The sequence below is a fragment of the Callionymus lyra genome, chromosome 4, assembly GCF_982586985.1.
Source record: "Callionymus lyra chromosome 4, fCalLyr1.hap1.1, whole genome shotgun sequence".
In the NCBI taxonomy this organism is placed as follows: Eukaryota; Metazoa; Chordata; class Actinopteri; order Syngnathiformes; family Callionymidae; genus Callionymus; species Callionymus lyra.
Window position 1 is genome coordinate 1,891,732 of NC_141821.1, and position 20,730 is coordinate 1,912,461.

At 42.9% G+C, this 20,730-nt stretch overlaps 1 protein-coding gene across 1 annotated transcript in view; it reads right to left on the reverse strand.

Moving 5' to 3' along the window:
* Window positions 1–20,730, reverse strand: part of LOC148080540 (cadherin-7-like) — a 190,851-nt gene that overhangs the window by 14,950 nt on the left and 155,171 nt on the right. The window contains exons 10-11 of the mRNA XM_087788432.1: window positions 11,551–11,668; window positions 5,669–5,917 (exon numbers count right to left, since the gene is read on the reverse strand). Coding sequence (XP_087644558.1) covers window positions 5,669–5,917; window positions 11,551–11,668 — 367 coding nt within the window. The remainder of the gene's footprint in view (window positions 1–5,668; window positions 5,918–11,550; window positions 11,669–20,730) is intronic.

Below are 20,730 nucleotides of genomic sequence, written 5' to 3' on the forward strand. Positions count from 1 at the left end.
TCAAACAATTTTCAACTATAATCAAACATTTTTCAACTATAATCAAACATTTTTCAACTATAATCAAACAATTTTCAACTATAATCAAACAATTTTCAACTATAAACAAACAATTTTCAACTATAATCAAACAATTTTCAAATATAATCAAACAATTTTCAACTATAATCAAACAATTTTCAACTATAAACAAACTATTTTCAACTATAATCAAACAATTTTCAACTATAATCAAACAATTTTCAACTAGAATCAAACAGTTTTCAACTATAATCAAACAATTTTCAACTATAATCAAACAATTTTCAACTAGAATCAAACATTTTCAACTATAATCAAACAATTTTCAACTAGAATCAAACAATTTTCAACTAGAATCAAACAATTTTCAACTAGAATCAAACAATTTTCAACTAGAATCAAACTATTTTCAACTATAATCAAACAATTTTCAACTATAATCAAACAGTTTTCAACTATAATCAAACAATTTTCAACTATAATCAAACAATTTTCAACTAGAATCAAACAATTTTCAACTATAATCAAACAATTTTCAACTAGAATCAAACAATTTTCAACTAGAATCAAACAATTTTCAACTAGAATCAAACAATTTTCAACTAGAATCAAACAATTTTCAACTAAAATCAAACAATTTTCAACTAGAATTAAACAATTTTCAACTATAATCAAACAATTTTCAACCCAGTTAGTTAAAGTCACTCGTTTAGTTAAAGTCACTCGGTTAGTTAAAGTCACTCAGTTTGTTAAAGTCACTCGGTTACTCAAGGTCACTCGGTTAGTTAAAGTCACTCAGTTAGTAAAAGTCACACGGTTACTTAAAGACACTTATTTAGTTAAAATCACTCTGTTAGTTAAAGTCACTCCATTAGTTAAAGTCACTCAGTTAGTTAAAGTCATTCGGTAAGTTAAGGTCACTCCGTTAGTTAAAGTCACTCAATTAGTTAAAGTCACTCGGTTAGTTAAAGTCACTCGGTTAGTTGATAGTTGAAAATTCTTTGATTGTAGTTGAAAATTGTTGGATTATAGTTGAAAATTGTTTGATTCTAGTTGAAAATTGTTGGATTATAGTTGAAAATTGTTTGATTATAGTTGAAAATTCTTTGATTATAATTGAAAATTGTTGGATTATAGTTGAAAATTGTTTGATTATAGTTGAAAATTGTTGGATTATAGTTGAAAATTGTTTGATTCTAGTTGAAAATTGTTTGATTATAGTTGGAAATTGTTTGATTATAGTTGAATATTGTTTGTTTATAGTTGAAAATTGTTTGATTCTAGTTGAAAATTGTTTGATTCTAGTTGAAAATTGTTTGATTCTAGTTGAAAATTGTTTGATTATAGTTGAAAATTGTTTGATTCTAGTTGAAAATTGTTTGATTATAGTTGAAAATTGTTGGATTATAGTTGAAAATTGTTTGATTCTAGTTGAAAATTGTTTGATTATAGTTGGAAATTGTTTGATTATAGTTGAATATTGTTTGATTATAGTTGAAAATTGTTTGATTCTAGTTGAAAATTGTTTGATTATAGTTGAAAATTGTTGGATTATAGTTGAAAATTGTTTGATTCTAGTTGAAAATTGTTTGATTCTAGTTGAAAATTGTTTGATTATAGTTGAAATTGTTTGATTATAGTTGAAAATTCGTGTGACTTTAACTAACTGAGTGATTTTAACTAACTGAGTGACTTTAACTAACCGAGTGACCTTGAGTAACCGAGTGACCTTGAGTAACCGAGTGACTTAAACTAACCGAGTGACTTTGAGTAACCGAGTGAATTTGAGTAACCAAGTGACTTAAACTAACCGAGTGACTTTGAGTAACCGAGTGACTTTAACTAACTGAGTGACTTTAACTAACCGAGTGAATTTGAGTAACCAAGTGACTTAAACTAACCGAGTGACTTTGAGTAACCGAGTGACTTTAACTAACTGAGTGACTTTAACTAACCGAGTGAATTTGAGTAACCAAGTGACTTAAACTAACCGAGTGACTTTGAGTAACCGAGTGACTTTAACTAACTGAGTGACTTTAACTAACCGAGTGAATTTGAGTAACCAAGTGACTTAAACTAACCGAGTGACTTTGAGTAACCGAGTGACTTTAACTAACCGAGTGACTTAAACTAACCGAGTGACTTTGAGTAACCGAGTGACTTTAACTAACCGAGTGACTTTAACTAATTGAGTGATTTTAACTAACCGAGTGACTTTAACTAACCGAGGGACTTTAACTAACCGAGTGACTTTAACTAACCGAGTGACTTTAACTAACCGAGTGACTTTAACTAACCGAGGGACTTTGAGTAACTAGTGCAGGTAACGTTGCTCACACTAATGTAATCTCATGTTAATAAAGTTTCTCTATGAAGGAATGAATACATTTGAGTTTGTTAATAAATCGAAGATCAATATTTAGATTCACATTCACACTCAGAGCTGCTGCAGAATCAAATACATTTGAAAACCAAAGCAGATAAAAACAGTTTGAGGTCGAAGTTGAAGGAAGTTCAGAAGTTTATGGTCCAACAGAAGCTGAAGTCAGGACAGTATTTCTTATTTAATATTAATACATATTATAAATGTCGTCTAAACTTGAATTGTTTGTATCTGTTGATAAATAACCTTTGTCAGTATTTCTTGTCAGTACTTCAATATGTTCTCGATAAAAAGTTAATATTACGGTGAAATATTATTATTATATATATTTCGATGTATTTCATGATGTCATAAGATAAACACACTTTATATTTGAGATTCAAAGTTTTTCTTCGAGTTATATTTCGTCTCTTCTCACCGAGGTCACAAAAAAGAACTTTCTGAGTGAAACTTGTTCAGATGTCAAATCCTGATGAGCAAGAGGTCAGAGGTCAACGACAGGACAAGCCTCGAGTACAAAACGCTCGTGGCAGAAATCCAGCGACATCTGGTCGTAGCTGAGAACCGACCGGGTCGTGAAGGAGCTTCGACCCTCCAGTTTGACCCCGGCGGCTGCAGGGGTCACACACTGACCTCAGGTCTCGGGGTGAGGTGGGCGGAGCTCGAGGCCTGAGGTCTAATGAAATGATGATGATGAAGGTTTAACTGTCGTTCCTCCTGATCACGAGGGAACCAGAACCTCCTGCTCCAGAGAAATGTTCCTGTGATATCGTCTTCACGACCTCTCGACGACCCCTTGACGACCCCTTGACGACCTCTCGACGACCCCTTGAAGACCTCTTGACGACCCCTTGACGACCTCTTGACGACCCCTTGACGACCTCTTGACGACCTCTCGACGACCCCTTGACGACCTCTTGACGACCTCTCGACGACCCCTTGGCGACCCCTTGACGACCTCTTGACGACCTCTCGACGACCCCTTGACGACCTCTTGACGACCTCTCGACGACCCCTTGGCGACCCCTTGACGACCTCTCGACGACCCCTTGACGACCTCTTGACGACCTCTCGACGACCCCTTGACGACCTCTTGACGACCTCTCGACGACCCCTTGGCGACCCCTTGACGACCTCTTGACGACCTCTCGACGACCCCTTGACGACCTCTGTTACGACAGCTTCTGCTAATGATGCCTCTTTTAATGGCCGTCATTCTTACTGCGTCTCAACCACACTCTTAGTGCACTGGTTAGTATGCATCAGGATAGTGTTCGTACTAACTAGTAACTATTTCTAGTCCAAGAATGAACTACTGGAGATAAAACCTCATGAACCAATGAAGGTTTATCGTCACGATCACTAGTTAAAAGGAGACTAGTTTTCTAGTTTTCAACTCTGACATGTTGAGGGTCAACAGTGTTTTAACTAGTCTCATAAATTTCAGCTTCTTTTTAACTAGTGATGATGACAAGAAGCCTTCATTGGTTCATGAGGTTTTATCTCCAGTAGTTCATTTTTTGACCAAAAATAGTTACTAGTTAGTACGGACGTAAGTGTTTATCTTCTAACTAAACTACATGAAGATTGATCTCATATGAAGCTGCAGGAACATCAACATGTTCTCTCTAATATACAAACATGTGATTTATTTCACCAGAAGATTATCTTCAACCATAACCTAGTGGAGACACTAACGAACACACACCTTACTTATGGTGCAAACATATCACCGAACTAGAAATATATATTCATTAAACCCTTACAGAGTAATACTAAAGATCCTCACAGAGTAATACTACGGAGCCTCACAGAGTAATACTACTGACCATCACAGAGTAATACTACGGACCCTTACAGAGTAATACTAAAGATCCTCACAGAGTAATACTACGGAGCCTCACAGAGTAATACTACTGACCATCACAGAGTAATACTACGGACCCTTACAGAGTAATACTAAAGATCCTCACAGAGTAATACTACGGAGCCTCACAGAGTAATACTACTGACCATCACAGAGTAATACTACGGACCCTTACAGAGTAATACTACGGACCCTTACAGAGTAATACTACGGACCCTTACAGAGTAATACTACTGACCATCACAGAGTAATACTACGGACCTTTACAGAGTAATACTACGGACACTTACAGAGTAATACTACAGAGCCTCACAGAGTAATATTACGGACCCTCACAGAGTAATATTACGGATCCTCACAGAGTAATACTACAGACCCTCACAGAGTAATACTAAAGATCCTCACAGAGTAATACTACGGACTCTTACAGAGTAATACTATGGCGCCTCACAGAGTAATATTACGGACCCTCACAGAGTAATACTACAGACCCTTACAGAGTAATACTACAGACCCTTACAGACTAATACTATGGAGCCTCACAGAGTAATACTACAGACCCTTACAGAGTAATAATACAGACCCTCACAGAGTAATACTACAGACCCTTACAGAGTAATACTACGGACCCTCACAGAGTAATACTACAGACCCTTACAGAGTAATACTACAGACCCTTACAGAGTAATACTACAGACCCTCACAGAGTAATACTACAGACCCTCACAGAGTAATACTACAGACCCTTACAGAGTAATACTACAGACCCTTACAGAGTAATACTACAGACCCTTACAGAGTAATACTACAGACCCTTACAGAGTAATACTACGGACCCTTACAGAGTAATACTACCGACCATCACAGAGTAATACTACGGACCCTTACAGAGTAATACTACGGACACTTACAGAGTAATACTACAGATTCTCACAGAGTAATATTACGGACCCTCACAGAGTAATATTACGGATCCTCACAGAGTAATACTACAGACCCTCACAGAGTAATACTACAGATTCTCACAGAGTAATATTACGGACCCTCACAGAGTAATATTACGGATCCTCACAGAGTAATACTACAGACCCTCACAGAGTAATACTACAGACCCTCACAGAGTAATACTAAAGATCCTCACAGAGTAATACTACAGACCCTTACAGAGTAATACTACAGACCCTCACAGAGTAATACTACAGACCCTTACAGAGTAATACTACGGACCCTTACAGAGTAATACTACAGACCCTTACAGAGTAATACTACGGACCCTTACAGAGTAATACTACAGACCCTTACAGAGTAATACTGCGGACCCTCACACAGTAAAGATGTCATTCGTATATCATCCTCATAACTCCAGCTCTCGAACGCGTCTCTCACGGATGTCTTACCCAGCAGCGTGATGATGCAGCCCAGGATGGCGAGGAGGGCGCCGGTGCTCAGCCCGGTGGCCGTGTACGCCACGGCGCCGCAGGACAGCGCCACGCCGTCGGAGTCGCACTCGCACACTCGCACCGAGAGCGTGTTGGTGCTGCTGAGCGCCGGACTCCCGCTGTCCACGATCAGCACCGGCAGGCGGTACATCGGCTGCTCGCGGCGCCGGAAGCCACCGCGCCGCGTCAGGACGGACGCCGTGTTGTCTGGGAAAGCAACGGCAGACATTAGTAGACATTAGTAGACGAGCTCACAGTAGAGGTCAGAGTTCAGACTCCAGACTCCAGATACTCTCAGTGTTTCCTGTCGTGACACGTCAGACTCTCTACTGACCCTCACAGAGTAATACTTCTGACCCTCACAGAGTAATACTTCTGACCCTCACAGATTAATACTTCTGACCCTCACAGATTAATACTTCTGACCCTCACAGAGTAATACTTCTGACCCTCACAGAGTAATACTTCTGACCCTCACAGAGTAATACTTCTGACCCTCACAGATTAATACTTCTGACCCTCACAGAGTAATACTTCTGACCCTCACAGATTAATACTTCTGACCCTCACAGAGTAATACTTCTGACCCTCACAGAGTAATACTTCTGACCCTCACAGAGTAATACTTCTGACCCTCACAGATTGATACTTCTGACCCTCACAGAGTAATACTTCTGACCCTCACAGATTAATACTTCTGACCCTCACAGAGTAATACTTCTGACCCTCACAGAGTAATACTTCTGACCCTCACAGAGTAATACTTCTGACCGTCACAGAGTAATACTTCTGAACCTCACAGAGTAATACTACGAAGCCTCACAGAGTAATACTTCTGACCCTCACAGAGTAATACTACGAAGCCTCACAGAGTAATACTTCTGACCCTCACAGAGTAATACTACGAAGCCTCACAGAGTAATACTACGGAGCCTCAAAGAGTAATACTACTAAGTAAATCTCTGTTTTCATAAGAATTTTTTTATATAGAAATATTTAACAAAATAAATGCTGTTGCTGTTGTTTCCAGTGCAGTGAAGTATCTCACATCAATACACTCTTCATACACAGTATTGTAGCCAGAGTGAAGAGATGCTCTTGATCTTCACAGCAATACTGAGGTTTTGCTGAGTTTTTAAGAAGTGAACGTCCAAGGAGAACCTTCTAGATAAAGTTGTCACCGGTGACCACACCTGAGTTTTCACCTGTGAAGAGGAAACTCTCTGAACTTTGGCTCAAAGACTCTGAGAAGAGAAAGTAGATAAAAGTTTATTCCGGGCGACAGTTACCTTCGCGATAGTTTAAATCCGCGGCTGCTGAAGTGTAGCTTCGCGCCGACAAATCCTCATTAGAAAACACACAAACATGCTTTTAACAATGGGGGTCTCTGCAATTAGGCGGCAATGAAACAACGCACAACTCCCTGGTGCTGCACACACTGCTCTATAGGAGGCTCTTGCTTCATCCGCCCACCGTGAGCTCGGAGGTGTCGCTGCAGACGAGCCTCACACTGCGAGTGAAGTGATAATGTGCGTCTGTGATCCACATCCTGTAGCAACACACCCTCGCCGTCAAAGTATCACAACAAATACTTCTTAAATGTTACACAATGTTTGCAAAGAGTTGAAAGTTTAAAAAGTATTTGGTTGAAAGAAAGTTTAAATTGAAAAAGTATTTTTCTTGTAGGCTCCATAGTATTACTCTGTGAGGCTCCATAGTATTACTCTGTGAGGCTCCATAGTATTACTCTGTGAGGCTCCATAGTATTACTATGTGAGGCTCCATAGTATTACTCTCTGAGGCTCCATAGTATTACTCTGTGAGGCTCCATGAGGCTCCGTAGTATTACTCTCTGAGGCTCCATAGTATTACTCTGTGAGGCTCCATAGTATTACTCTGTGAGGCTCCATAGTATTACTCTGTGAGGCTCCATAGTATTACTCTGTGAGGCTCCATAGTATTACTCTGTGAGGCTCCATAGTATTACTCTCTGAGGCTCCATAGTATTACTCTGTGAGGCTCCATGAGGCTCCGTAGTATTACTCTGTGAGGCTCCATAGTATTACTCTGTGAGGCTCCATAGTATTACTCTCTGAGGCTCCATAGTATTACTCTGTGAGGCTCCATGAGGCTCCGTAGTATTACTCTGTGAGGCTCCATAGTATTACTCTGTGAGGCTCCATAGTATTACTCTGTGAGGCTCCATAGTATTACTCTGTGAGGCTCCATAGTATTACTCTCTGAGGCTCCATAGTATTACTCTGTGAGGCTCCATGAGGCTCCGTAGTATTACTCTCTGAGGCTCCATAGTATTACTCTGTGAGGCTCCATAGTATTACTCTCTGAGGCTCCATAGTATTACTCTGTGAGGCTCCATGAGGCTCCGTAGTATTACTCTGTGAGGCTCCATAGTATTACTCTGTGAGGCTCCATAGTATTACTCTGTGAGGCTCCATAGTATTACTCTGTGAGGCTCCATAGTATTACTCTGTGAGGCTCCATAGTATTACTCTCTGAGGCTCCATAGTATTACTCTGTGAGGCTCCATAGTATTACTCTGTGAGGCTCCATAGTATTACTCTCTGAGGCTCCATAGTATTACTCTGTGAGGCTCCATGAGGCTCCGTAGTATTACTCTCTGAGGCTCCATAGTATTACTATGTGAGGCTCCATAGTATTACTCTCTGAGGCTCCATAGTATTACTCTGTGAGGCTCCATGAGGCTCCATAGTATTACTCTCTGAGGATCCATAGTATTACTCTGTGATGCTCCATAGTATTACTCAATGAGGTTCCATAGTATTACTCTGTGAGGCTCCATAGTATTACTCTGTGAAGCTCCATAGTATTACTCTGTGAGGCTCCATAGTATTACTCTGTGAGGCTCCATAGTATTACTCTGTGAGGCTCCATAGTATTACTATGTGAGGCTCCATAGTATTACTCTCTGAGGCTCCATAGTATTACTCTGTGAGGCTCCATGAGGCTCCGTAGTATTACTCTCTGAGGCTCCATAGTATTACTCTGTGAGGCTCCATAGTATTACTCTGTGAGGCTCCATAGTATTACTCTGTGAGGCTCCATAGTATTACTCTGTGAGGCTCCATAGTATTACTCTGTGAGGCTCCATAGTATTACTCTCTGAGGCTCCATAGTATTACTCTGTGAGGCTCCATGAGGCTCCGTAGTATTACTCTGTGAGGCTCCATAGTATTACTCTGTGAGGCTCCATAGTATTACTCTCTGAGGCTCCATAGTATTACTCTGTGAGGCTCCATGAGGCTCCGTAGTATTACTCTGTGAGGCTCCATAGTATTACTCTGTGAGGCTCCATAGTATTACTCTGTGAGGCTCCATAGTATTACTCTGTGAGGCTCCATAGTATTACTCTGTGAGGCTCCATAGTATTACTCTCTGAGGCTCCATAGTATTACTCTGTGAGGCTCCATAGTATTACTCTGTGAGGCTCCATAGTATTACTCTCTGAGGCTCCATAGTATTACTCTGTGAGGCTCCATGAGGCTCCGTAGTATTACTCTCTGAGGCTCCATAGTATTACTCTGTGAGGCTCCATAGTATTACTCTCTGAGGCTCCATAGTATTACTCTGTGAGGCTCCATGAGGCTCCGTAGTATTACTCTGTGAGGCTCCATAGTATTACTCTGTGAGGCTCCATAGTATTACTCTGTGAGGCTCCATAGTATTACTCTGTGAGGCTCCATAGTATTACTCTGTGAGGCTCCATAGTATTACTCTCTGAGGCTCCATAGTATTACTCTGTGAGGCTCCATGAGGCTCCGTAGTATTACTCTCTGAGGCTCCATAGTATTACTCTGTGAGGCTCCATAGTATTACTCTCTGAGGCTCCATAGTATTACTCTGTGAGGCTCCATGAGGCTCCGTAGTATTACTCTGTGAGGCTCCATAGTATTACTCTGTGAGGCTCCATAGTATTACTCTCTGAGGCTCCATAGTATTACTCTGTGAGGCTCCATGAGGCTCCATAGTATTACTCTCTGAGGATCCATAGTATTACTCTGTGATGCTCCATAGTATTACTCAATGAGGTTCCATAGTATTACTCTGTGAGGCTCCATAGTATTACTCTGTGAGGGTCCGTAATATTACTCTGTGAGGCTCTGTAGTATTTTGACAAACGAGAACTTTGATCATTTCCAGATGATTTCCAGGATAGCTGTGTTACAGACTTTTACTTTTGGAGTTTTTATTTTCTGATCACTAAGTCCTGGTCATGAACCAGACGCTCCTTTCTTGGCAGAATCCTCTCTGAGTACTTTTCTAGTTTTCTAAAGAACAATGTTTTCAGGACGATAATAAGTTGATAATACTTCCTGTTTCACCTGGACACGTACTCTGTTTTAGGTCTTTTTGATGCAACTTTGTGTAGATTTTCCTACATCTCCAGGAGGCCTGGTTTAGTGTGTGTTAGAGTATTTAGTGTAGTATGTGATTAACTTACAGAAGTTAACGTTAAGTTAAGCAGAGAAGCTCACAGAAGTACTATTCGTTGCTCTGGAGTATAAGACACTAACAAAACGATGCATAATGAGGAAGAAAAAACTCAAAAGGACCTTTATTTTGTGGTGGTTTCAGCAAGTTTTCTTGCATTAATAAATAGTACTTTGAAAGTTTTCTCTGAAGCCGTGTGTACTCATCGCCATGGCAACTGTGGAGGTCGTGGAGACGTAACTTCACTGTTGACCAGCAGCTCGTGGTTCTCACACAGTTTTGGTGAACTTAGATTTTCACTTTTCTTCATCACACCTTCTAATGAGGATGTAATATTGAAGTACTATTGGGTTTTTACTATAAGGTGCACTTAAAATACTGGAAGAATCAACAGTGTATATTGTCTAGAAATTATTGTCATGTTTACTGAACTCAAAATTATTAGTTCTACACACTGTACACATTAGTTGTACTTGTACACACAAAATCTGTCAAATGTCCTATTACTTTGAGACTCTCTAGTGATTATATGCAAGACTGTGTAGCATTACTCCACGAGACACAATAGTATTCATGCGAGAGGCTTTGTAGTATTACTCCTTAAACCTTCGTAGTATTACTCCTCAAAGCTCTTTAGTATTACTCTGCAAGATTCAGTAGTTCTACTCCAGGAGGTTCATTAGTATTACTTCACAAGGCTCTTTCACTCATACAGTAGAGCCTTCTTAAAGGAAACTTCATTTGACAGATGTTTGACTTCATGAAAGAATCAGTTTCAGGTCAGAAAGTACAAGAATTACTTCGTAAACAAACTGTTTTTGAGAGAATTGAAGGATTCATGGAAGTTAAGGAAAGTGAACTTTATATATTCTGACAAACACAGTATTAATACTAGTTGAGTGTGTTACATGCAGCACATTATTATGTGTACTTTTCCCCGACGGACTCCCGGACTCGTCGGAAACAGAGCATCACCACGACACGCTCCACTTGCAGAGGAAAGTTCGTGTTTTCACGAGCGGCTCCAGAAACACTCGCCGGCGGCCATGTTGTCACACAAGAATTATGGTTTCAATTGGAGCGTCCGGGGCTCGCCGTGGGAGGACGACGGTCTCTCCGGGTGCGAGGCCAACAGATTGTGTCCAGACTCGGAGCAGATCGAGCAGAAGAGTCGACGGCCTCTGGAGCCGAAGTGAAGTGGGCGGAAACAGACTCTGACTTCAGCGACGCTCGTCCGAGGACGTTTGGATTTTTACGGTTGTTTGGAAGCTGCTGCGACGAGCACTTACCGTCTTTTGAACGAGGAGACGGAGCGACAGATCTCACGCTGAGAAGCAAAAGTTTCAAGAGCCGGCAGCAGAACTACTGACCTTTGTTGTCTCGGAGCGTGAAGTTCAGGTTTCCGGCCACAGGAGCCGCCAAGGCGAAGTAGAAGCGATGTCCGCTCAGAGGCTCGTCTCTGTCCACGGCGCTGATGGTCTGGATCTCCTGGAGCGAGACACGGAAGATTAGATGGAGCGTCTGCTCACGTCTGAGGAGATTCTCAGGCGACGGAAAGTATTTCCTCGTCACAGAAGTACGATCGTAGACGAAGGTCGACACGACTGTCGCTGATTTACTCGCAGATGTTTGAGTCGTCGATTCTATCAGAACATGAAATAGTTGACTTTAATAACTGTGACATTTTTAAAACAAACATTTTGTTTTTAAATCCTTGTTGCTGGTGAAGCTTCATGAAACAGTGTCATGTTGTTCAGAGGTCAGTAGGTGGCGCCATAACTTTAAAATGATTATTCATTAGAACACTTTTTCAAAACTAAATAGTGTAGAGACGCCATCTAGTGGACTCTTAAGATAATGACACTGTTTCATGAAGCTTCATCAACACATCACTACCATCTACTGGACTCTGAAGATAATGACACTGTTTCATGAAGCTTCATCGACACATCACTACCATCTAGTGGACTCTGAAGATAATGACACTGTTTCATGAAGCTTCATCAACACATCACTACCATCTAGTGGACTCTGAAGATAATGACACTGTTTCATGAAGCTTCATCGACACATCACTACCATCTAGTGGACTCTGAAGATAATGACACTGTTTCATGAAGCTTCATCAACACATCACTACCATCTAGGGACTCTGAAGATAATGACACTGTTTCATGAAGCTTCATCAACACATCACTACCATCTAGTGGACTCTGAAGATAATGACACTGTTTCATGAAGCTTCATCAACACATCACTACCATCTAGTGGACTCTGAAGATAATGACACTGTTTCATGAAGCTTCATCAACACATCACTACCATCTAGTGGACTCTGAAGATAATGACACTGTTTCATGAAGCTTCATCAACACATCACTGCTTGTGTTGTCTCTGGGTCAAAGGTCAATGACCTCCCTGGCTTCCATAAATACATCTTGACCAAACAGAAACACAAGGGATTAAACCATCATATTCATTCTCCGATTATTATTTTTTTAATAATGGAATTTTGTATATATATTTTAAATTAATTTTTATTTCATAATTTAAATTAAATATTTTCTGAGGATTTGTAAAAATGTTTATTCTTTACAATTCAACATAATATGTTCTTATAATATATCTAAATATATATATATATATATATATATATTCCAGACAATACCAACAGAGCACAGAGATACTGGATCATGTTCTTCTACGTCATCATGTGATCGTCTGTGTGTCTCGTGATTGGCTGAAAGTTTGATATATATTTATTTCTAAAGTCTTGGAGTTAAACACATGTTGAATTTATTCATTTATTTTAAAAGTCTTGGAATTACTATATAAAACTTTATGTGTAAAATAATAATTGATAATTGGATTAAATTATAAAAAGAAATAGGTACAGTTCAATATATACATTATTGATTTCAATGATTGGTAAAGAAAATATAGACAATATTTAATCAAATGATTAGAAAAAAGTTAAATCCTTAGAAAACATTTCAATAAATCAATTTAAAGTTTTGATTTATATGAAAGTCCTGCCCTGGAACAAGTTGTATTTAGTGTTGATATAAATATTAAATATAATATTAAAAAGGTAAATATTAACGACAAATTAACGATAACAACGGTCAGAAAGGTTCACACACCAGGGCCACACGAGCACAGTGTCGGGGCCACAAGTTCGCGTCTAAATAATATCCTCGATCTACGATAAACGTCACGTCCTGAAGCAACAACACGACAAACTATCCTCGTCGTCGTCAGAGAAGCATCTTCTTCACTCGCGTCGTGACGCACGAGTGCATCAATAATGCAGTCGCACACAAACATGTTCACAGCCGGCAGCGATTTACTATTTCTAATAACCTATTTATTCATTCTAACGACCCGCGGGCGGCGCTCCGCAGGACGCAGCAGCGGGAGTCGAACCCATGCATGCGATGCATCCCATGTCTGTGGAAACTGTCGCGAAGATCCAACACGAGACGTAAAGAAACAGAAAGAAGAGCGAAGGATTAGCACCTGTCAGGCCTGATCAAACGAGGTACGAGGGGTCGGCGTGGGCGGGGCGACGCTCGCGCCCCATCATGCGATCTGGCAGGCGGGGCGAGAACTCATGAATATTTCACTTTGTTTCTCCAACTAAATGTAAATATTTGCGCTTTCATCAGAAAATCTAATCACAAAGGATTATGTCGGTGTTTGCGGCAGCATTAGCATCAGCCGCGGAGAAGGTTATCGTCTTATTCCCGAGATCTGTCTTCTGTAAACATGTTTCCCGGATCAGGGACGACGATCCAAAGCCGCTCCTCGAGTCTCCGGGAATCATCCTCGCAACCCTTGTGAGCGTCGCCGCTCATCTCCGGGAGAGACGGCGTTCAATCAGACACTTTGTAATGTATAATGCCTTTCATTAGCAACGATGATTCTCCAGGCATTTTCCGAGGAACCTCTCGGCGCCGGATCCTCTGATGGCTGGAGTCGGGCGACGAAGACATAAATCGTCTGAAGACGTTAACGAGCCTCAGACGCCGTGAATCACGGGTTCCTGAGTCGACGCGAGGATGAAGAGGAGGAAGAGGATGAAGAGGAGGAAGAGGAGGAAGAGGATGAAGAGGAAGAAGAGGAGGAAGAGGATGAAGAGGAAGAAGAGGATGAAGAGGAGGAAGAGGATGAAGAGGAGGAAGAGGATGAAGAGGATGAAGAGGATGAAGAGGAAGAAGAGGATGAAGAGGATGAAGAGGATGAAGAGGATGAAGAGGAAGAAGAGGATGAAGAGGATGAAGAGGAAGAAGAGGATGAAGAGGAAGAAGAGGATGAAGAGGATGAAGAGGATGAAGAGGATGAAGGAGGTGAAGGAGGACAAAAGGTGACGACAAACGGCTTCTTATTTTCGGCGTCTTTTGACACGTTTGTCAACAACGTCTTTTTCGATCTTTTTCAACAATCGACGGATTTGACTCGAATATTTTAAACCATAGAAACTCTTTGAAGGTTTTTCTGATCCTGAATAAACACAAACACAATCTTAAAACATCATCAATACGATGACAGTGTGTGTGTGTGTGTGTGTGTGTGTATGTGTGTGTGTGTGTGTGTGAGTGTGAGTGTGAGTGTGTGTGTGTGTGTGTGTGTGTGTGTGTGTGTGTGTGTGTGTGTGTGTGTGTGTGTGTGTGTGTGAGTGTGAGTGTGAGTGTGTGTGTGTGTGTGTGTGTGTGTGTGTGTGTGTGTGTGTGTGTGTGTGTGTGTGTAGCGAGCCATCGAGTCTCATGTGTTCAAGTCGCAGCTTCACAGCTCCATCAACTCTGCTGACAGTTGCCGTCGCCATGACAACCACTGACATCGGACGAGATGTTTATTTATATCTAAGTTCAAGTCAGAGACACGAGCGTCAACTCAGTGTGAGTCGAGGTCTCAGGTGAGAGCTCAGGTGAGAGCTCAGGTGAGGTCTCAGGTGAGAGCTCAGGTGAGAGCTCAAGTGAGAGCTCAGGTGAGAGCTCATGTGAGAGCTCAGGTGAGAGCTCAGGTGAGAGCTCAGGTGAGAGCTCAGGTGAGAGCTCAGGTGAGAGCTAAGGTGAGAGCTCAGGTGAGAGCTCATGTGAGAGCTCAGGTGAGAGCTCAGGTGAGAGCTCAGGTGAGAGCTCATGTGAGAGCTCAGGTGAGAGCTCATGTGAGAGCTCAGATGAGAGCTCAGATGAGAGCTCAGGTGAGAGCTCAGGTGAGAGCTCAGGTGAGAGCTAAGGTGAGAGCTCATGTGAGAGCTAAGGTGAGAGCTCAGGTGAGAGCTCAGGTGAGAGCTAAGGTGAGAGCTCAGGTGAGAGCTCATGTGAGAGCTAAGGTGAGAGCTCAGGTGAGAGCTCAGGTGAGAGCTAAGGTGAGAGCTCAGGTGAGAGCTCATGTGAGAGCTAAGGTGAGAGCTCAGGTGAGAGCTCATGTGAGAGCTAAGGTGAGAGCTCAGGTGAGAGCTCATGTGAGAGCTCAGGTGAGAGCTCAGGTGAGAGCTCAGATGAGAGCTCAGATGAGGTCTCAGGTGAGAGCTCAGGTGAGAGCTCAGGTGAGAGCTCAGGTGAGGTCTCAGATGAGAGCTCAGGTGAGAGCTCAGATGAGGTCTCAGATGAGAGCTCATGTGAGAGCTCATGTGAGAGCTCAGATGAGAGCTCAGGTGAGAGCTCAGGTGAGAGCTCAGATGAGGTCTCAGGTGAGAGCTCAGGTGAGAGCTCAGGTGAGAGCTCAGATGAGAGCTCAGGTGAGAGCTCAGGTGAGAGCTCAGGTGAGGTCTCAGGTGAGAGCTCAGGTGAGAGCTCAGATGAGGTCTCAGGTGAGAGCTCAGATGAGAGCTCAGGTGAGAGCTCAGATGAGAGCTCAGGTGAGAGCTCAGGTGAGAGCTCAGGTGAGGTCTCAGGTGAGAGCTCAGGTGAGAGCTCAGGTGAGAGCTCAGGTGAGAGCTCAGGTGAGAGCTCAGGTGAGGTCTCAGGTGAGAGCTCAGGTGAGAGCTCAGGTGAGGTCTCAGGTGAGAGCTCAGGTGAGGTCTCAGGTGAGAAAATTCCAAAACAAAAAAATGTAACACAGTTTTGTTAATGTTAATAAAATAATAATAAAAAACAATAAATGTTCTACTCTGACCTCTGACCTCAGTGTGAACTTTTGTTTAATCTTAAGTACAAATCTAGTTCACAGGTTCGCTTCCATTTACTCCAGTTTCCTCCCACAGTTTATTGAAAATTATCTGCATGTATGAGTGTGTGTGTGCGAATGATTGTGTGTCCTGAGACAGACTGGCCTCCTGTCCAGGGTGTCCCCTGCCTCTCACCCTAAGAAACTGGGATAGAGTCCAGTCTCCCCGCGACCCCCACAAGAGAATAAGCAGCAGAAAATAAATAAATAAATGATCGTAACAATTGTAATAATGATAAATATATATATTTAAATACATGAATATCATGTTATATTTGTGTCATTACTGTGTGTACTATCGTAAAATTTGTAATAATGATATACGTACATATATATATTTAATTACATAAATATCATGTTCATTATCGTGTGTCACCTCGTGAGTGACTCTAGACTCTGAAGGTGATAAAGTCACACACACACACACACACACACACACACACACACACACACACACACACACACACACACACACACACTCACACATGTCGTCGTAAATAAACATCTCACATCAGGTCTTCACACCTTCAGTGTCACAACATCGTGACTTTGATCAACTTTTCATTCACTTTAATCTGCAGAAATGGTTTAAAAACATGGAGACGTTTAACTTATTTTCACAGTAACTTGAAGTTAATCATGAAATACTTTCTTAGTTTTTCTCCAATCATTTATCACAAGAGTAGAAACTAAACACACACACACACATAAACACACACACATAAACACACACACATAAACACACACACATAAACACACACACATAAATACACAAACACACACACAGACATAAATACACACACACACACACACACCCCCCCACACACATATAAACGCACACACATAAACACACAAACACACACACACACACATAAACACACAAACACACACACACACACATAAACACACAAACACACACACACAAACACACACACATAAACACACACACACACACACACAAGCACACACACACACACACACAGACAAACACACACACACACACACACAGACAAACACACACACACACACACACACAAGCACACACACACACACAGACAAACACACACACACACACAGACAAACACACACACACACACACACACAAGCACACACACACACACAGACAAACACACACACACACACACACACACACACACACACACACACACACACACACACACACACACACACACGCACACACACACACACACACACACTTCTGTCAGGAGAGTAAACTTCTTCACCTCCATGTTGTTCACACTTCTAATGATTAATATGTAAATTCATGAACAAACTTAAACGATCAACACGTCAGTCGAGAGTGAAGGTGAGACGATGCTGAGCGTCGTTGATGAAGTTTGATGTTCATCGAATCAAATAATAGTTAAACTTCATCAGAGTCTGACCAGAGTTTTAGTGACGACTGATGTTTGAACGATTGTTGGCCATAATGTTTTCTACGGAGGCCCAGAAGTTCAAATGTAACAATCATGAAATACTACCTTTAGAAACCGTCAGTGTTTGAAGTGTCTCATGTCTCTGAGGTCGTCTCATGTCTCTGAGGTCGTCTCACGTCTCTGAGGTCGTCTCATGTCTCTGAGGTCGACTCACGTCTCTGAGGTCGTCTCATGTCTCTGAGGTCGACTCACGTCTCTGAGGTCGTCTCATGTCTCTGAGGTCGTCTCACGTCTCTGAGGTCGTCTCACGTCTCTGAGGTCGTCTCACGTCTCTGAGGTCGTCTCACGTCTCTGAGGTCGACTCACGTCTCTGAGGTCGTCTCATGTCTCTGAGGTCGTCTCACGTCTCTGAGGTCGTCTCATGTCTCTGAGGTCGTCTCATGTCTCTGAGGTCGTCTCACGTCTCTGAGGTCGTCTCATGTCTCTGAAGTCGTCTCACGTCTCTGAAATCGTCTCATGTCTCTGAGGTCGTCTCATGTCTCTGAGGTCGTCTCACGTCTCTGAGGTCGTCTCATGACTCTGAAGTCGTCTCACGTCTCTGAAATCGTCTCATGTCTCTGAGGTCGTCTCATGTCTCTGAGGTCGTCTCACGTCTCTGAGGTCGTCTCATGTCTCTGAGGTCGTCTCATGTCTCTGAGGTCGTCTCACGTCTCTGAGGTCGTCTCATGTCTCTGAGGTCGTCTCATGTCTCTGAAGTCGTCTCACGTCTCTGAGGTCGTCTCACGTGTCTGAGGTCGTCTCATGTCTCTGAAGTCGTCTCATGTCTCTGAGGTCGTCTCATGTCTCTGAGGTCGACTCATGTCTCTGAGGTCGTCTCATGTCTCTGAGGTCGTCTCATGTCTCTGAGGTCGTCTCATGTCTCTGAGGTCGTCTCACGTGTCTGAGGTCGTCTCACGTCTCTGAGGTCGTCTGATGTCACTGAGGTCGTCTGATGTCACTGAGTCACCCCCCCCTGCTCTCCGGCGCTGCCTTGTGCCCCTCCATCATCACATCGATTAATATTGTATCAGCCGACAGATGCTCCGATGATCCCGACAAGTGGCGTCTCAGTGGGGATGCGGCACCGAGAAGAGTCTTAATGAGGTTTGAAGAACGGCAGGTTCTCCTGTCGCCGCGCCAGAGTGTCCTCGTTCACCCGTGACGCCGAGAGCGACTGTGACAGTCTGTGGGCGGCGGACGCTCCGACGGACGGGGGGACACTGGACACAACAGGCGCTTTAATTAGGAATCAGGAGGCGTGTGGGGGGGCGCCTGAGGGTCGCGGGGTCACGGGTCCGTCTGCTAACAGAACCGCTCGTTGAGATTCAGGCGGTGACGCTGCTTACAAATGTCAAACACTCTCCGTCCCTCGAGCTGCTGCTCAGTTACTGGAGCAGATTCATCCAGAGACACCAGAGACACCAGAGACACCAGAGACACCAGAGACACCAGAGACACCAGAGACACCAGAAACACCAGAGACACCAGAGACACCAGAGACACCAGAGACACCAGAGACACCAGAGATACCAGAGACACCAGAAACACCAGAGACACCAGAGACACCAGAGATACCAGAGACACCAGAAACACCAGAGACACCAGAGACACCAGAAACACCAGAGACACCAGAGACACCAGAGACACCAGAAACACCAGAGACACCAGAGACACCAGAGACACCAGAGACACCAGAGACACCAGAAACACCAGAGACACCAGAGACACCAGAGACACCAGAGACACCAGAGACACCAGAGATACCAGAGACACCAGAAACACCAGAGACACCAGAGACACCAGAGACACCAGAAACACCAGAGACACCAGAGACACCAGAAACACCAGAGACACCAGAGACACCAGAGACACCAGAAACACCAGAGACACCAGAGACACCAGAGACACCAGAAACACCAGAGACACCAGAGACACCAGAGACACCAGAGACACCAGAGACACCAGAGACACCAGAAACACCAGAGACACACCAGAGACACCAGAGACACCAGAGACACCAGAGACACCAGAGACACCAGAGACACCAGAGACACACCAGAGACACCAGAGACACCAGAGACACCAGAGACACCAGAGACACCAGAGACACCAGAGACACCAGAGACACAGGTTCACTGACGTATGTCGTCACATCGTCTGCGTACGACATCATCTTTGACCGTCACTGCTTTCACTGATGTGTTTGGAGCTGAAACATGTTTAATAAATAGTAACACAAAAGAGAGACGATGGTGACACACACACACACACATACACACACACACACACACACACACACGCACCCACACACACACACACACACACACACACACACACACACACACACACACACACACACACACACACACATACACAGACAGATACAGACATACACATAGATGTACATGTAAATACACACTCACACAAGAAATAAACACACACGCATGCACACACACACACACACACACTCACAGACAAACATACCTACACATACACACCTACACACACATACACCTAGACACATATACACATACACACACACACCTACACACACCTACACACATACACACCTACACACACCTACAAACATACACACCTACACACACACACACCTAAACACACACACACCTACACACATTCACACCAACAAACACCTACACACACACAAACACACCTACACACATACACACACACACACACCTACACACATTCACACCAACACACACCTACACAGATACACACCTATACACGAATACACACATACATACACACCTACACCTACACATGCATACACATCTACGCATACACACACCTACACATACCTACACATACACACCTACACACACATACACACCTACACATACATACACAGACACACCTACACACACATACACACCTACACATACATACACATACACACCTACACATACATACACAGACACA